The 19,855-nt window shown below is 43.2% G+C and overlaps 1 protein-coding gene across 9 annotated transcripts in view; it reads left to right on the top strand.

Annotated features, from left to right (window-relative positions):
• LOC146492399 (diacylglycerol kinase zeta-like) overlaps positions 1 to 19,855 on the top strand; it is a 102,476-nt gene that overhangs the window by 7,220 nt on the left and 75,401 nt on the right. For 6 of the 9 annotated variants that reach the window (XM_085150989.1, XM_085150986.1, XM_085150985.1 and 3 more), the window contains exon 1: positions 10,862 to 12,979. The exons of 1 other annotated variant lie outside the window; for it this stretch is intronic. Coding sequence is in view for 1 of the 8 variants with exons in the window: in XM_085150991.1 (XP_085007117.1) it covers positions 10,563 to 10,855 (293 nt within the window). In the remaining 7 variants the exon portion in view is untranslated. 2 more of the 9 variants (XM_085150991.1, XM_085150993.1) reach the window with 2 other exon arrangements.

The raw sequence follows: 19,855 nt of genomic DNA, 5'->3' as shown, positions 1-19,855 counted from the left end.
TAAAACGCAGTTTTTCCCGTTTCTTCCTGCAGTAAATATAAACAACGACAGTATTCAGGAAGAAAAACAAACATTGCAGATATTTTATCATAACTCTGGTTTTACGTGGCCGATCAACACAATTTAAAAACTGGTATAAAGTCCACACTTTGTCCGTCAGTTGTTCGTCTGTCCTGCTCACATCTCCAATGGTTGTACATGTTGTCATTAACTTCACATCAGCCACTTTGCTAAAACACCGGTGTCGCACATAAGGACGCTGTCAGTCAGCGACGTTGATTAGCTGCGTTTATACGAATGTGAATCGCATCATTGGCTGGACTTTGGGATAAGGCGGCATCGTTCTGATCCCATACAGGAGCAGCCAGTCACTGACTAACACTGCAGAACAGGATTGTTAACGTTTTAATTTTAATGTCAATTCAGGTTAGATTTTTTTTGTGCGCAACGCAGATTTTCTGTGCGCAGAGACGTGCCAGCAGTGCACAGTTTAGAGGGAACATTGCTCTGGGACTATTTTTTCCTCTTAGTCTGGTCAGTTTTTATGGTTCCAGCCAGTAGCTGCAGCTACGCCTTTAGTCCGTAAATCTTCTCGTCATCACTGGCATACAACGTCGTGGCAGCATACTGATGTTCACGCTGTTTGTGAGCGGCACGCATTGGTGCATCAGCTGAGCCTGCTGAAGCAGTTGCAGAAAACAGCCACTCATCTCTGGTCTCGCATCATCGGCTGCATAAAACAAAAACTCTTCTTTGTAAGCGTGCAATAATAATCCATAAGGCACCAGATCTAGCATGGTGACTAGAGATCTGTGGCCTCCTTATTTATTATAGCTCTGGCACTACCTATAAGCAGAGAAGAGTGGCAAAGTAATCTTAGTTCAGATTAAGTTAGATCAGGTGTTATGAGAACTGGTCATGTCTAAAACAAGGACATGCTGTAAAACGCAGACTGAAGGGCAAAGGCAGGTGGAAGCTTGGGGGGAAATTCAGCCAGTGGTTCATCTTACCTCAAAGCTGTGTTATATTTGTATTGCAATCAATTTCAATTCAATTTTCTGTATATAGCACCAACTCACAACAAGAGTCAGCTCAAGGTGCTTCATTCTAACTGTAAGCAAATGACATGCGATGTGCTAACATGGGGGCCAAGTGGCTAAAACGCTTCAAAAGACCAAACCAGCAGCAAATACAGGTGATGGTCAGCAGGTAACTGTGGCGACAGAAGAGCTTCCTGGTTGGTGACCTTTGACACAATCGATTAAATTGGCACGATCAATGTAAAACTCTGTCAATGTGTGAGAGAAGATCATTTTTTCGTTTGAAGAGTGAGGTTTCTGCTAACGTCAGGGTTTCCCTCTGAGTTTTTTGGCAATTCATGATTTGCTTTAGTTTTTAGAGAGGCTTTATGACTTTATGACTAGCTGTATAGTGAGCTCATAGAGCTTTGGTCATTTGTTCCTTTGTGCTTTTCAGTTTAATGCCCTTGCATAGCTTTGGTTGATTATCGGTTTGTTAGTTCCCTTTTGTGATCCCTGTCTGTTCCCTGTGTCTGCCTGTGGTCGGCTGCTTCTTCTGTTTAGTTGTGTCTCCCCAGTCAGGCCTGTCTCTTTAGTTTAGCTTTTTGTCTGTCTCAGTGTCGTGTTTCCTGTTTTATGTGCTTTGTGTTCACAAAGCAAAAGCAGATGTTGTTTTATGCAGTTTGTGTCCTTCCGTTTGGTAATGAAGCAAAAGCTGCAAACCAAAGAACTCGCTGTAGTAGTGATGGGAACCGGCTCTTCAGGTTGTTTTGTTGCTTTAATTAATTTATTATTAACAATGATATAAAATTATGGACAAAAGGAATTACTAATGTAAAAAAAAACAAACTGTGGTTTTATTTATATATGTTTATATATAAATATATACGGTGGCCCCTACAGACAAAGCACGTACAAACTCCAAAACACATTTCTAGCGTTAACTGAACTTCCAAACAGAGCTACTAGATCACTTAAATTACACAATTGAAAGCATGAAAGCATATGTGTGTTGTTTGTGTATGTATACACAGGCACTCATATATATTCAAATAATTTAAAAAATGTTCATTTACCTGTTACTACCACACACAAAATCCGGTCGTTGGTACTTGCTGGCTTGTGTAGCCACGAGGTAACAAAAGCTCAACACTGCCCCCTAGTGTCCTGGAGCACTTCTGTTGTGTTTTGTACGTGTTTTGGAGTTTGTACGTGCTTTGTCTGTAGGGGCCACCGTAAATATACTTTTATTTATTCACTCCACATAAAATGTAATAAATAAATCATATAATACAAAAATCAACTATTCACATTTCAACTTTTAACTATTTAAATTTTCAGCTTTTTCCTTTTAAACAGATTTAAAGTGAAAGAACACAAAACACTGCAAACCACAACACAATTAAATATAAATTAAAATATGAAAACAAAAAGAAGATGCATATTCTCTGTCATATGGGCCTGCATGAATAAACTTTCTGAATCCTTTATCATCTGCAACTGAAAATAGTTGTGGATGATTACTATACCTTTCTAATGTGACGTTGTTGTCCCTGCCTCTCTCTCTCTCTCTCTGTTTCTGTGCTACTGAGTGTAACTACCGCCCCTCCCCCCTCTGCTCAGCACAAAGCACATGACTCGCGTGCGGAGTGAAGCGAAAAAAGTGAGAGAAAGGAAAAAACCCCATGGATCCCAATAAGGAGCCGGCTCTTGCCGTTCACTTCAAAGAGTCAGCTCTAAGAGCCGTTTCCTTCGAGACCGACACATCACTACGCTGTATTCAACACCAGCTACTCTGATAGCACCGTTTTTGTTTTTGGTGATTTTATCCACTGTAAGCTAGGGCTGCCACAAACGATTATTTTGATAGTCGACTAGTCACCGATTATTTTTGCGATTAGTCGAATAATCAGATCATCATCCATTGGACGTAAAACGTACAGCTTATTGCACCAGCAGCATCTGCTCTTATATAACTATCATTAGCTTACAGCTTTAAGTGTTTAAGGTATGTGCTAACTAAAAATAAAGACAAGATGATAGTTTATTAAATTTTAATGAAATTTGCAGATTGTTTCGGTGAAGTTTAATAAACTCCTTGGTATCTAAAATATAACAGGACACTGGAGTAAATTCTCGAGCATCTCACACTTCTGATAATCAGCTGTCTGCTTGACGTTTATTCAGCTGTGTAAAAACTATAACTTTAATCTCAGCCAAACCGATTTACTCAGGAACAAATAAAATACTGAAAAAAGCCAAACAATAACATTTTTAAGTTATCTAAGTGACTTATATATCATGTTTAACCTGAGTAGTGAAAGACAGCGGTGGGTTTGAAAACGATTAGCCGGGAGTCCGGTGTTCTCACGGGCTCTAGTTAGCCTAGCCCCCAGCTAGCTATCGAGCTAGTGGCTAACAGACGTCTCCGAAAACGTTGGAGCGCTTTTGAAAATATGTGGTGTCTTGATAAACTGAGCAGATATTTGAGGTTTACACAGCTACATTCTCGCCTGAAAATATGTTAAACGTTTATTTTGTGACCCAGAAAGAATAATAAGAGTAATATTATAACTAACTAGCTGCCGCCATTGTTGGAAACTGAGCTGGGCCTCGCTATGAATTCTGGGACACAGTTTCTTCTTCTTCGGGGTTTAACGGCAGCTGGCATCCTTGTACATGCAGTGCTGCCATCTTCTGTTTCAGTCCGTTATTACACTCTTAAATCCTACTACTTATTCCTGCGTCTTTTGTGATCTTACAAAGCTTCAAACGACGCGTCGACTATTAAATTAGTCGTCGACGATTTTGATAGTCGACGTAATCGTGACTAGTCGACTAATCGTGGCAGCCCTACTGTAAGCTGCACCTGTCACTGCCTGATTCGGATGTTCAACACGGGATAGGCGAGTGCTGCGAGTGCTACCTGCAGATGAAAGACCAAAACAGTAACTGTGGACAAAGCACAGCGCTGCCCCACAGAGAGCTGGTTTTGTGCCACTGACAGAATATTTTTCAATTTTTTTTTCTGACATAAACGAGGCTGTAAAACCAATAACAGATCATGTCCGCACAGACTGAAAATCAGTGCTGAAAATCACGCATCAATAGGAAGGAAGTTTCCCTAAATCCTGATCGTGTAGCACTTCGATCTGTACAAGGAGAACCGAATCAGCTTAGAGTGTAGCTAGGAAGCCACAGATGGATATTTTAGAGGAACACTTCTATAACTCCAAAAGTGTGGGTTAGGCTTTGGCTGGTGGTTTCACCAGCTGGAGTCCTTATCACTGAGTGGTGATTATGACGGGCTGTCACCTGATCCATCCATGTCTGTCTCAACATGTCAGCTCTAAGAATTCCTCTGACAGAATTTCAGCTTTTCTTTTAAAGACCCGCACGGAGCAGCCGGCTGCAGCTTGGTGTCCGTATTTCAGCAGTCCGTAGATACTCACACTGTTCCTGATGTTTGTCATCATTCCTGCTCCAAAGAAGGCTCATCCAGCTGATTTTAATGACCAGTATCACATACATCTGTGGTGATGCTTTGGTTTCATGGGTACTGAAACTGCAGACTAAATCCACTGTTTGCCTGCAGGCAGGGAAGAGGTGCAGCTGATGCTATAAACAGCACGATGCACTTGGCTTTCAAACACCTCACAGCTCATGCTTGTTTTCTATTGATTTCTAGCTCTGCGTGTCATACGATCCAGCCTTTAGTGTGAATTCAGCAGCTATAAGGACTCAGCGTCCATCCTGAGTTAAGTGGCATCATGTTTTTAAACGAACAGAACAGAACTTGATGGATTAAAGCCAATAAAACTTCGGTAAAAAGTTAGATCAGGTGTTATGAGAACTGCAGATGTCTGAACAAGCAGCTACAGGATGGCTGCAGCTCAGGTGGTAGAGCAGGTCAGCTACTCACTGGAAGGTTGGTGGTTCGATCCCAGGCATGCCAAATATCCTTGGGTAAGATACTAACCCCATGTTGCTCTGATGCATCCATCGAAGTGTGAATGTGTATAAATGTTAGATAGTGAGCACTTAACAACCTAGAAAACGTGCTTGTGTGAATGAATTAGTTGTATATGTGCGCTTTGAGTGCTCAGAGTAGAAAAGCGCTCTATAAGAATCATCCCAGTCCATACATGAAGGATGTGTCTTTAACAGGAAAGAGGATATAACCATTTCCCATTTTGAAATATCCTTTCTGTTCAGTCTGTATGTGTCCCCTAACATACACGATCTGTGGGTAGCACATTTAGTCTAATCCTGCTCAGAAGCTAGAGGCTCAAGTATCTGTAAGCTTGATAAACTGTGTGAGAACTTTACAGATGAAGGAGGAAAAACACAAGAATGATTTTCACTCCTGGCTAAAGATTGCTGGGAGTGAATAATCCATAAGTGTTTTTATGTACATAAACACATAAAATGTTGTGTTGTAGTTATATCTTTCTCTGATTTCACTGATGTTGCTCTTCATGTATCTGTCATGAATTGCACACTGACGAACACGCTGGGAAGTGAAAAGCGGCCTATCAGACTGAAGTTCTCTTTCTACGGTGAAGGAAATAGTTTTATGCGCCTTTTATCAGCTGAAATTAAGCCTAGTTAACATCAGTTTGCTCATGTGTAAGGACACATGCATTTATTAAAACTGTGGACAAACAAGCTGACATTGGAGCCAAACACTTGACAAGCATGCATTCAAATATTTTACCTGCATTAACCAGGAAGTAGATGGTTTTCATTCCATGGATATACATGCTGTGGGCTGATCTGACAGGTCTGTGCTGTTGGGACACGCTGTGATGACTCTGACAACAATAAACGCTGTCATGGGTCAGCTGCATTATACTGGAATGGGATGTTTTTGCAGAGAGCAATAACTCATCACAATTTTGTTAGCATTCCTCCTCATTTCTGTCATGATTACTTTGCTACATTCAACAAGGAAAGAGCTAGTTAGCGTTAGCTATCAGTCTGCACGCCCTCATACAGAAAGTAGGTCAATCAATGTCTCTGATCAGTACTGTCCCCCACAATGGACAGAAGATCACTTAAAACTAAACTATCATCTGACTGAAAGTAAGAAAAGTATGACAAACAATGATGTGATTGTTTTGTGATGAATACTCAGCAGTGGATCAGGCCCCATGAGGTCTGTTCAACACTCTGTGACAACACCAACAATAAGACATGGAGCTGAGTCAGTAGGAAGATGGTGCAGATCTATACTCGTGACTCATCAGCGTCTCACATCACGCTGAATACTTAGTGCAACTCTAATACTGGGAACTCACATGTTATTACAATACAGCTGTATGCAAGGTGTGCATAGGTGTAGTGAAGTGTGGCTACGTGCAAAATGAAAACATCTCAGTCTTGTATAAAGAGCTTAACAGGTTTATTGCAGATCAAACCTCTAACTGTGTAATCAGTTACCTGCTCCAGTGCAATATGTCCCAGCAAATCATTTGTTAAAACAAACAAGCTTTTCCTTAAATATGTAGTTATGGTGACCACGTTGGCTTAAATCGAAGTTGTGACATTTGACTGGTCCAGTGTCCTGGGTGTGACCTTTAAATGGGATGGGTCCACAGTCCACTCTGCATGCAGCAGCAGTTTTCAATTCAATGTTATTTATACAGACAAATCAGAACAACAGTCGCCTCAAGGTGCTTTATATTGTAAGGTCGACTTACAATAATAGGTACAGAGAAAACCCAACAATCATATGACCCCCTATGAGCAGCACTTTGGCGACAGTGGGAAGGAAAAACTCCCTTTTAACAGGAAGAAACCTCCAGCAGAACCAGGCTCAGGGAGGGGCGGGGCCATCTGCTGTGATTGGTTGGGGTGAGAGAAGGAAGACAGGATGAAGACATGCTGCTTCCAAACACCCACAGCTTCCTTCCACAGACCAAATACATGCTCAAATACAGAGCTTCACCCTGTAAGATACAATATTAGACACTCAGTTTAATGGCAACAATAACAACTAGTGACAACATTCACTGTTGTCGATATGGTAAATGGCCTGTATTTGATTAGCGCTTTACTTAGTCCCTAAAGACCCCAAAGCGCTTTACACTACATTCAGTCATCCACACATTCACACACACACATTCACACACACACATTCACGCACACATTCACACACTGGTGGTCGAAGTCTTCAGACCAGTGCAGAATTTTCAAATCTGTAAACAGACCCAGGATCAGCTGGCTCTGCCTTCACTGCTGCAGCAAAGCGGCATTTACAGAGTGCTTCTCTAATCTTACACAGACAGTCTTCATTTTCAGATAGCACCGTACACCTAATGTATTTGGTCTGTGGAAAGAAGCTGGAGCACCCAGAGGAAACCTATGCTTGAGGAGAGTTAAAGCTGTGAGGGCACAGTGCTAACCACTGCACCATGTTGTCCTAACTGAATGTTGCTGCACACGTATTACTGTAACTGAAACACACATTGACACATAAGTGAAACATTTGCTTATAATAGTAAAAGCAGAATAGTCAGGACTCAGCATGTCCCAGTGATCGATTACTCTGGACTGTGTGTGTTTATGAACAAACGGAACAAATGAACTGTGAACACAACACTTTCCCACTGTGTCATCAGTTGTCAGTGTCCCTCTGACTCCGTAAATATCATCTGTAGAGAAGAAATGAGATGATTGGGCTGTACAGGGTTATGATTACGATTCAGAACCTGAGCCCTTCTTTACATAGAAACACAGAAAATGGGTCAGCTGTGGGTGTTTGGAAGTTAAAAGGATTTCTCTGAATTGTGTGTCATGCTGCTGAGTGGCTTTTTATTTGTCATGGAAATACGGAGTGGGCGAAGGACAAGAGAGAACAGTGAAATAGAGAGAAGAGCAGGTGTGTGTGTATCTATATATATATCAATATGTGTGTGTATACACAAGCAGTGTGAATGCTGCCTGGATGCTAACTCACACGTCCTCCGTTTGTTGCATGCAGACCAGTTCTTGTAAAAAGTTTCACAAAATGAAATTTAAATTCATTGCAAAATGTTTGCACAGAACAATCCTGCTCTAGTATGGTGTGGATGATCAGCTGGTCATTGTCAGAGTTCAGGGTTGGGAAAAATGCGAATGTGTCTGCTTTTCACAGTAATTCTTCTCCACATTTAATTCTGTCTCACTCACTAATTCTGACGGTCTCACTTTGTTTGAGGCAGACATCAAGGTGCACGTGTTGTGTCAGAGGCAGTGGACATGTGATAAGTGAGGTATTAATATTTGCTTATTAAAAATGTGAACGGCATTTCTGATCAGATGCCTTAAAGCTGTGTTCGTTTTCACATCGATCGAGCGGAGAGTTTATGGTGTGAACGTGACCGTGGCTCAGGGGGTTGGGAAGCGTATCTGTAACCGGAAGGTCGCCGGTTGGATCCCCGGGCTCTCTGTCCTGGTCGTTGTGTCCTTGGGCAAGACACTTTAACCTACCGCCTACTGGTGTTGGCCAGAGCAGCCTCGCTTCTGTCAGTCTGCCCCAGGGCAGGCAGTGTGTGAATGAACAATGGCATTGTAAAGCGCTTTGGGTGCCTTGAAAAGCGCTAAATAAATCCAATCCATTATTATTATTATTATTATTATTATCCTAACCAACCACCACGTGAGAGCTAACGGCCCGTAGTGACGTGCGGTCTGTAGCTCTGTACAAGCTAGCAACACACCGTGAAATGAACGTTAACTGCCCGCGTCCAGAACCAGAACACGGCACCTTCTTCCTGTATTTACCTTTGTGGCTCCCGCCCAAGATACTTCTGGCCAATGAGCGGACTGAATATTCTCACGTGGTTTGTAGACACGCCTTTTTGTTTGCTTGAAATTTTGTCTGTGAAAAGAAACGAAAAGCACGGAAAACGCTACAAGTTTACAAAATCAAGAACGGATTCAGACCACAGTAAACCCACTACCGGCGTGAAAACGCCCCGACGAGACAGTGAAATCTGGAAAATTGAGATTTTTCCCTCCCGCGTATTAAACCTGTCAATGAGCCGATGTTAGTGTAAACCTATAAAACGGATGCAGCAGATAAGAAGCAGGAGTCACAGCTTCGGTGATGGTGTAGCTTGTATTAGTGCTGCAACCGACTGTCTGGTAATCCCGGGTTAAAGAAACTAATCTAAAACAAATATAGCAGAAAGTAAAATCCTGTCACGGACCGAGTGGCTGTCCGTTACACAGCGCCCTCATGTGGACATTTACAGCAGGGCAGAGACAACGGACGATCAGTGTCGCTAAAATCTGTGCGTGAATGTGTTTCCGTGACGCTGAAGTATAGAGCCAACGCAAATGTTCAAGGTAGACTCACAACTGATCAACCTGGTTTATAGTGATGACCTGCAGAGAGAGCGAAGTGCGATGGAGCTGCAGTGCAGCAGAGAACAACTCAACAGTCTATTTGAAAAATCTCTCACCAACTTTTTACACTTTCTTTCTTTCTTTCTTTGTATAAAAATGTATGTATAGTGAACAGCAGCATTAATTCATTTAAAGACATTCAGTCAGGCACGTGACAAGGCAACTCCCGCCGAGGCCCTGATTGTTTTCATTATCCACTTCCTGGGTTTAGCCGGCCGAGTAGTACTACACAGGATCAGTGTGTGTTTACCAAACTGCGCGTGCAGCAGTACAGTAGTTATAGTGTTTGCGCACGCGCGTTACATGAAGTGTCATTAAACTCAACACGAATCCAAAAGAAGGCGAAGAAGAGTGTAAACTTTGTCAGAAGAAGAAGAGGAGAGGAAGAAGTGGAGGGTGAGATGCAGAGCTGCTGCTGCTTACTGCAGGCGTACATGTGGACGGCTGGGAAGGATTAACTCTCCCTCAAGACTCACTAATCCGCCTGCAGACTCACACACACACCTTGTCTCTCTTGTGAACGACCTTTGGCTTGTGGATTATTGACTTTGTAGCTTCTGCTGGGTAGCCATGTTTGAAGTCCTTGACCAGCTCGTAAGTGTTGATTATTATTCAGGCTAACAGTAGTTGAACTGCACTTTAAGGCTTTACTAGAGTTGTGTTTGTTACATCACAATTCTTTACACACTTTAGTAACAGGTAACTTTTGTCATGACTGCTAGAACTCTTTTAGTGTGTGGGTCACTGTAACTGAGGCACAATACATTTAGTTGAGCTGTGCTCTTAAGTAGCTGCAGGAGAACCATGTAGTGTCTTGTGTAAGGACACACTTCAGTTACTGACATGTTGTGATTGCTCGTGTGTCCTTTAATGATATCTCTGTGGACACGATGTACACTCACTCTCTGTCTCGTGATTTCAGGTCATATCTCACATCTGTATACGTTGAGTGAAGCTGGTGTCTTTGAGAGGTAGAGTGTAAAGGAGGCAGGAGGAATAATTAAAGTGGTCCTGTGGGCGTTCCTTTGTAACACAGGAGCTGGACTGAAGTCATAAGTGGACTCGTCTTTAACGGCATGCTTTTCAAAGACTACCCAGAACGGTCGTTCTAACACAATGTGAGATCACAGGACCTGAACAGACTCTCTCATGGATTCGGAACCGGGAGCAGGTCCACATCTGGAGCACGACACTGACCTGGAGGCCTGCAGCGGTGAGCTTGAAGAAACCAGTGTGGACACAAACGCAGAAGGGGAAGGAACGTGGTTACAAAATGTTAAAGTAGATGATGGAGACTGCAACTCTGCATCCTCATCCAGTTCCTCTTTGCCTTCTTCCTTTGCCCCCGGTCCATCCTTGTTGCCTCTTTTCTGTGTGGAGGAAGAGGAGATCCACAGCGGCTGCTCCAAGTCCTTCACTGGATTCAAGTTGTTCACCAGGAGGTAAGGCTGAAAGAGCGACAACAAGACCTCACGAGAAAGTTGCACTTTGTTGGTGTAACATCTGTTAATGACCAGTAGGTGGAGCTATTGCCTTCTGTGCTTCAGAGACCTTGGCGAGGCCACATATGCCTGAAACATGCTCAGAGGCAACACACACACAGCTGTAAGTCTCTGCACTGTTATTTCCTGCTCACGCTGGCACTCACAGCAGGATTGTTTGTGTGCAAATGTGCATCTGTGTCTGTGTGTATAACCTTGCCAGTGGTTTACTGGTGATCCTGTGGACTGGGAACACAATTCCCACGGCAACGGGGGCTGTCGTTGTCAGGTCAACAGAAATAAAGATGACAGCTGTGCTTCCAGCTTGGTTAGAAAGTGTCAGCGTTAGTGAGTCACAGAGCGTGGTGTGCAACTAGTGATGATTTTGGTTGCTGTGTGTGTGAATAGACTAAATAATCTACATCTACTATCTACTTAAATGATGACACTGATTATGAAGATGAACCTGGCGTCAGCGTGTAGATATTAGGTTGCAGCTTGTTTTGAGCAGCCACCTGTGCTACATGGTGACGAGTACCTGAAGTACCACGAGGGCCCGAAATATTCCCACTTTAAAGGTAAAACCACATCAAGCTTTGTCCAATGTGCTGGAGTTATTGTGAAAACAAACCAAAAAAGCAGGGCTCAGGTTGGAATTCAATTCAATTCAATTTTATTTATATAGCGCCAAATCACAACAAAAGTCGCCTCAAGGCGCTTCATAGATACAGAGAAAAACCCAACAATCATATGACCCCCTATGAGCAGCACTTTGGCGACAGTGGGAAGGAAAAACTCCCTTTTAACAGGAAGAAACCTCCGGCAGAACCAGGCTCAGGGAGGGGCGGGGCCATCTGCTGTGATTGGTTGGGGTGAGAGAAGGAAGACAGGATAAAGACATGCTGTGGAAGAGAGACAGAGGTTAATAACAGATATGATTCAATGCAGAGAGGTCTGTTAATACATAGTGAGTGAGAAAGGTGACTGGAAAGGAAAAACTCAATGCATCATGGGAATCCCCCGGCAGCCTACATCTATTGCAGCATAACTAAGGGAGGATTCAGGGTCACCTGGTCCAGCCCTAACTATATGCTTTAGCAAAAAGGAAAGTTTGAAGCCTAATCTTGAAAGTAGAGATAGTGTCTGTCTCCTGAATCCAAACTGGAAGCTGGTTCCACAGAAGAGGGGCCAGAAAACTGAAGGCTCTGCCTCCCATTCTACTTTTAAATACTGTAGGAACAACAAGTAGGCCTGCAGAGCGAGAGCGAAGTGCTCTCTGGAACCGGTTCACGATTAGCTGATGTTAAACAGTCTGACCCGTCGGGACACCGGTCCCCTCCCAAACGTCCAGTTTACAGCCTGTAGTTAAAAGAAGGCAGGATGCTGCACAGCGATAGACGTGGCCCCGCCCACCTTTGTTGCTGTCACATTCATAATGACCTCACTGTCACGTGGTTGGTTTTAAGTTAAATATCGAACATGTTTTCTGTTGTGAATCAAATCAAAGTTTCGGACTTCCTGATTTTTGTGTTTAACATCCCGGCTGTATTTTTAGGTCTGAACTGCTCAGTGCTCTTGATGGTTCCCTCCTGCGCTGGTGTAACGATGTCCTTTGCAGCTCTGAGTCATAGACGTTGTGTTTGAGTGGGTGCTTTGTGTTTCGTCTATCCTCACTGTACACCTACTCTGAATAGCTCGGTGTGCCTTTGAAAGACTGCGGTGTCATAATCACTCTCTGTGTGTTACTTCAGTTTCCTCTTTCTCACAGAGGCTGGTTGTGTGTGTGTGTCTGCGTGCGTGTGTGTGTCAGTGTGTGAGCATTTATCAAACAGCTCTGCACTCGGCTTGTCAAGGAAATACAGTAGTTATTTTAGTCCTCTCTCAGGCTCTCTGTGTCTCGGGGCCACGCCCACTCTCTCTTCCTCTTAGCACACGCCCCTAACCCCCCATGTGCACACACACACACACACACACTTCCCTCCCCTCTGTTCCTAATAGCCGTCACTGTACACCAGGGTTTAGTCTAAGCTCGACAAATAAGAGGCGTGGACTCACGGATGGATAGTTTTCTGCTTTCTGTGACAGGTTGGCTTTTCATTCCTCCTTTTTTTAAATATTTGTTAGCTTAAAAAGTTTGCTACATGCTAACTTAAGATGAAGTCAGTGTTGAGTTGAGTGGGCATTATTTCCACACAGTCTTAACAATAATAATAATGTCTGAGCTGGAGGGTTTGTAGTGAAAGAAAGTGTTGAATCCACTCACACTGAGTTCTTGCAGGCTGATGCAGTGCTGTGTTCTTCCTCGTTCTTGTTACTTCAAACAGAGAACAGTAATGATGAGTCTAGCAGGAATTCAGGGGCACTTATAAGATGAGCTGACAGCTGCAGGTTTTGTTCATATAAAGGGTGCAGACTGTAGCAGGAGGCCACAGTCGCTGTCCTGTAACAAGTGTGTGTGTGTGTGAAATGCAGTAGTTCATCTGGTAATCCTAAACATGTAATGGCTACATTCATTTGTTCATCCTGTGTTGCTCATTTTGGAAGATCGGTGACATTTTCTCGGAGTTGAAGAGTTTGCAGGAACATCCAGAGCTGCACGTACGACAGTAGGAGGCTCCACACAGTGGACACAGGCAGCGGCGCTCTGACAGGAACTCGTCGTTTACAGGATTTTGTACTTTAGAACAGTCAAACTCTGAAAAGCTTTCTTCTTTTTGGATGTCTGTTTCAAGTAATTTTAGTCCGTATTCGATTAATATTAATCTGTCCACAGTGGAGTGACGAGTTTACTGCAGACTGTGCAGCGCTCTGTGTTTTAGCTTCTTCAGCTTCAGTGCTTTGCCTCCATCTCAGTGTCACACAGCTAGAACATCTGTCCAGAGGCGAGCAGCACATAGACTTTCTGTGCCCCGCAGAGTCCAAGCGACGAAGGGGCGGAGCTGTCCAAGCGTTGTGGGGGAAAGAAGATTTTATTCAGCAATTAAAAATAAAACGACAAACTTGTCACTCGTCGAGTCAGCTCGTCAGCGCGTCGTCAGCTCCACACAGAGTGGGTGGTGCCCAGGTCAGGAGCAGCTCTGCGCGTCTCCTCACACCCTGAAACTGAAGTGTGTGAGCTGTTCTACATGTGATGTGCATTTCTGAGCCAAAGGCCGGCACGCTGTGGAAATGAGCTGCTCCCTTTGTGACTCTTGTATCGTCATGACAATGAAAGCATCGGTCATGTCAGAGACCAGAACTGAAAGGTTGATGTAGTGTGTGTAGTTTGTCTTCAGATGACACTGTGACACTCTTACTGCTGTTGAATGCTTGTGATTAGAGGTTTGATATTACTTACACACGTCTACTTGTGTGTTTGTTAGTGTGATTTCAGTGACTTTGCCTGCTGTGGTTTAGATTAGAAGCGTGTCACTGTCTTGCCTGACGACGGTGCAGAGTGGTAATAAGAGCAGGGCGCAGCTACCAGAGCGTCAGTGTGTCATCTCTGTGGACTGTTCCTGTATTATTAGACGTCCCTCGACGCCAACATCATCAGTCCAACGTAAACATCTCAGCCTGACTGTTTTGCTGCTCTGCATCCTGAATGTCTTCCCAGCGTGCTGTGAAGGTTTCCTGTGGTTGGTTTAGTCCCGCCCCCCCACCAGGCTTTGGGTGCATGTGAGGGTGGGGGCAGAGAGGCAGAGGTTATTTGCATTCATTTGAGAAAATAAGGAAACGTCTTTGCTAGCTGTCTCTCTTTGTTGTTGTTGCCATTATTGCTATTATTAATTTTGACTCTCCAGGAAATGTTTTCCCAGTAACTCGGTGTGCAGGTGTTGTTTTGCACCACTGCACATAAAAACTTTGGGATCAATAAAGACGAACCTGTCTGTGCTTCTGTGGGAAAAGTCTGATCTGTGCATCAGAACATGAGGGAGGGGGGGGGGGCTGGCGACTGGTCTGAGGCCAGACTTTAAAAATTAAATGTAAGGAGCCCTTTACATGCACTTTGTGAGCTGCCTTGCATTCAGTATCTGTGGTTGTATATGTATGTGAGGCAGATCCACATGTGTTCCACCTGGAACTACACATCTGTAGTTCCAGGTGGAACAAAGGAAGCACTTCCTGCTGCACGTGTACATTGATGCAGTTTTATAAACGGATTGTTTTTGCAAGCGTCTTATTAAGAACACGAGCTATAGTTAAATTACAGTTCTTGTAGTCTTGTGTTTGACCGTCTCTTTAAATCAGAAACGGCTCTTCAGTGATGGAAAAACACAGATTGTGGTGCAAAGCAAACAAGCCTGAAGCGGCAGAAATGACTGAAAGTCCTACCTGTGGTTCATCTGATGGCTCAGGTGGCGTGCAGAGCACGACGGCGTTCTAAAGTTACCATTACTTTGTCGCAGGCATAAGTGCCCTCATTGCACTTTATGTTTTTTCTTCACATAAAGTCTGGAAGGCGTTTATTAAGGTCAATATTACATATTGTAAAATTCAGCCATTGATCTGACGAACGTTAGTCTCAGTTATTGCTGCATTTGTAACAAATGTTACAAACAAACAACATTTTGAGAACCTTCTTGTTACTTTTGGTGAGACATTACAGTAAGTTATTGTTTCCCGTCACTGCACGCCTCCAAAGATGAAACCAGTTTAAACAGTAACACATGACAGCGTCCTATTGGTGTGTTAATCACCAGGATGTTGATTCAGGCGCTGGCTGCAGTGGAGGTAGAAGAAACAGGCTGAGGTAAATCTACCATCATAGCTCACTGGGGCAGCTCACTGTATGGCTGAGAGCGTCCGGCCCGGGTTCGAAGCCGACCTGCGGCCCTCCCCGTCAGTCGTCACTGTTTCTATCAAATAAAGCCAGAAAAGACCCCAAAAATCTGCCATCAGTATGTAAAATAATCTGATTGCTATGTGTGACAGTTGCAAAGCCCCTCTAATAATGAAGTGTTGGTGTATAGAGACGATTGCCACATAGCTCTGAGGCGTTGTTTCACTCCAACAGAGGAAAACCACATTTATCGAGAGCACTCTTTGTGTGCTTGCGTTGCAGACCACTGCTTTTCATGCTAATATTTAAGCCAACAGATCAGCGTTCTGCAACGTCTCACATCCTTTGGCACACTTACGCACTAAAAATCTTTATTTTTTGGTGAAGTGTAAAAACAGTTTCCTAAAGTAGCTGCTCAGTGTAAAGATGCTTTCAACGCAGACCTGTTCTTAACGGCCTCTTCCCTTCACCTCAGGCATTTATACCACCACACCACTGACAACGCTGCACACATCATTTGTTGCACTGCTTAGTGAGAGCGGTACATCTTGAAATGTCAAGGCTAGCTCACCAAGATGGGATGGTGGAGCCTTAATATTAAAGTCTTATTGTGGGTTCCAGCAGCCAATAAGAAGTATTTTTAGCTGCATACGCTTAGCCAGTCAAACGATGACGTGCTGCATCAAATTCTTGGACAGAGACCACGTTTGTTTCCTGTTTGCAATGACTGTTATCGTCCCATGATGATAATCATGTGAATACTTGGTCGGTTATTGAGAATCGTCTAAATCAACCCCAAGCACACTTTAAAGCACACTTGTTGTTCTTGTGATTAATTTCACAACATTTTTCTGACACACATTGGTAATTTCATCCCACAGTGTCAGTGAAAGGATATGAAATGACTGTTATTAATGGAAATGAGTGCAGAGCTGGTCCACAGTGGATGCCTCGGAGCCCCACAATGTCAACATTGTATGTTGAATGACACTCGAGGGAGAAGACTTAACATCCAGCTGAGCTCTCTGTGACCTGCTACAGGACAACTGTCACTGAGCTGTGTCATTTAACTTGAAGAAGTAAAGTGTTGGAAAACATTTAGAGCACATGACTGTTTTGTCATCTATCTGCATCCCAGTGTCCCTCACTTGACCAGTGAAAGTTACTGGGAGTGTGCATTGGTCTGAACATTTGGAACATCTGTATGTAAGCAGTCAAAAACCCTGCTGGTGTTCACAAGTTTGTACAGGACCACCAATACTAAGGCTGAACATTAGGGCTGCCGCGATTATGTCGACTATCAAAATCGTCGACGACTGATTTAATAGTCGACGTGTCGTTTGAAGCTTTGTAAGATCACAAAAGACGCAGGAATAAGTAGTAGGATTTAAGAGTGTAATAACGGACTGAAACAGAAGATGGCAGCACTGCATGTACAAGGATGCCAGCTGCCGTTAAACACCAAAGAAGAAGAAGAAGAAACTGTGTCCCAGAACTCATAGCGCGGCCCTGCTCAGTTTCCAACAATGGCGGCAGCTGGTTAGTTTTAATATTACTCTTATTATTCTTTCTGGATCACAAAATAAACGTTTAACATATTTTCAGGCGAGAATGTAGCTGTGTAAACCTCAAATATCTGCTCAGTTTATCAAGACACCACATATTTTCAAAAGCGCTCCGACGTTTTCGGAGGCGTCTGTTAGCCACTAGCTCGATAGCTAGCCGGGGGCTAGGCTCACTAGAACCGTGAGAGCACCGGACTCCCGGCAAATCGTTTTCAAACTCACCGCCGTCTTTCACTACTCAGGTTAAACATGATATATAAGTCAAATTTAATAAACTAGCATCTTGTCTTTATTTTTAGTTAGCACCTTAAACACTTAAAGCTGTAAGCTAATGATAGTTATATAAGCGCAGATGCTGCTGGTGCAATAAGCTGTATGTTTTATGTTGAATGGATGATGATCTGATTAGTCGACTAAACGCAAAAATAATTGCGGACTAGTCGACTATCAAAATAATCGTTTGTGGCAGCCCTACTGAACATACTAGTAAATTATCCCAACATGCAAAGTTGTGTTGCAGGGCATCACTTGAGCCCAGGTCCGGTACTCACGCCCAACTTCAAAGTTATTTTAGCGTTTTCCAAAGAGTCAAACTGTCTATTTTAGTGTGTTTTACATTAAAGATGGTGGACTGTGGTTGGCCCCTGATGCATCCATCAGTCTGCTTTTTCCACAGCCCTGCTGATTATTCATTCAGCACAGTTAAAGTTTGGCAAGCACGCTGCAAGAGTTTCACCAGAAACACAACAATTAGATTTTTCTTCTAAGTATCAAAAGAGCCTTAAGGTTTGAAATAAAGCAGAAAAATGGTAATGGTGCTGATAACTGAAGGAACATGCACTGCAGTGAGACCGCACCTGTGACACACAACTGTTCCAGCTATGTGGTGTGGTTGCACGGTGTTCTGCTAAGCACCCAGTTAGTGCTGGGAACTGCAACTGCTCTGTGGGAAGCTTGGCTTTGCAGAACGACAGCAACTGGTTTGGCTGCTTGAAAAATGCATGTTTACATTTTTAAAGATTATATAACAAAAAGTATTTGTTGACAGCTCGACTGCGGTGATGTCTGATGGGTTATTACTGAGTACTTTCATCCCATCGCTGCCTCACTTTGGCCCATTGTGGGATTAGAGCCGGAGAAAGAAGCCGTTATGTAACAGAAAACACATTGTGGAGGAAAATATTAGAACTCGATTAGAAGGAACTGTAGACGTATCCAGTCTGTTACTGTAATATAACTTGTGTGTTATTCTTTTGAGCTTATCCCAGTTAAAAAACAACTGTTGTGTTGGAAACTAAGAAGTTGTAGATTAATCATCCGAGTCACATCAGCCTGCAGTAAGTCACTCTGGTTCTGATTGTGGTTACGTAACCGTAAGGATCAAAATGTGCCCACGTTCAAGATTCAGAATAGAAGAAATGTATGTCAGTGTGATGATCTCTGAACGTAGTGGTGGCAGAGCCGTTTGCTGCTGAATGTCAAGCTAATTACTGTAAGTGAACAGGGGAGGTTTCAGTGGGCTAATGAGTCTGTGATGGGACTTCCTGTGATACCCGAGGTTTCAGCTACACGCTTCTAAACGCCTTTTTCTCGCTTTACTGTCCTCGTCCGATGTGCTGCGTGATCTTCAGTTTGCTCTTATACGTTCAGTTAGTCACACCACATGTCAAACGTTTTTGTTATCATCTCATCTGTCATATTGAGGTTTGTTTGTGGTCGTGTGTGCTTCGCTCTGTTTCTTGTAAATTCAGTGTTAGAAAAACTGAACTAGAACAAAAACGGTTCAAAACTGTCTTAAGTTCCATCCATCCAGTCATCCAGGCTAACTTCATTTATAAAAATGTTTTCTGTTATTTATTAAGACGAGAAACACAAACAAATATCTTTGTACAGTCATGGTAGATTAAAGCACAGCTTTAAGGTTTCATAGATCAGCAGTTTGCTGGTCTGGAGCATTCGGGTGATGATGATGATGAGGAGGAGGAAAGACATCAGCAGGGATCTTAGAGAATATTTAAAAATGTGACGTGTTGTTGTTCATCTCAGGTTGGATTTAACTAATTAAAACCTCCTATGGACCGATGATTATTATGTCCTGATGTGTAATTTCATGTAATGAATTTTTTAACTGGTTTGCCAGCAGCCGAGCGACTGAAGCTGGAGCTTATTGCTGAGTATAATGTTTAGTGTGAGCATTAATAAACTGTTGGGTTGCTGATGGGCGAACAAAGAACAAAGTCACGGATGGTAAAATGAGTTGGTCGTTCGCCGCTTAACCGTGTTGTTCAGACGTGTGACTTGTACAAACTGTCTATATGCTGCGTCTCATAATCTCCTGATTAAATATCTGCACTCATTTCCTGTTTGCTACCCACCAAGCCAAAGCTACGAAGCATGCTTCCTCACTTCACTTTTTCTAAGGATGAAGAGCCTTTTAAACAATCGGCCTGTTCACACCGCGGGAAGCTCCACGTAGAATTGATTTTTCTAGTTAAAAAGGAAAGAAAAAGCTGTGTTTGGTCACAGCTTCGTCTTCTTTTCTGGTCTTTTCTGGTCTTGCTGACTCTCGAGGATCGTATTGTTTAGACCGCGTCGACAGCCGCAGGGCCCGAATTCATATTTCAAAGACCACAG

Source organism: Neolamprologus multifasciatus, chromosome 23, assembly GCF_963576455.1.
Source record: "Neolamprologus multifasciatus chromosome 23, fNeoMul1.2, whole genome shotgun sequence".
In the NCBI taxonomy this organism is placed as follows: domain Eukaryota; kingdom Metazoa; phylum Chordata; class Actinopteri; order Cichliformes; family Cichlidae; genus Neolamprologus; species Neolamprologus multifasciatus.
The sequence above is the reverse complement of the archived record's forward strand: the minus strand, read 5'-3'. Positions and strand labels throughout refer to the sequence as shown.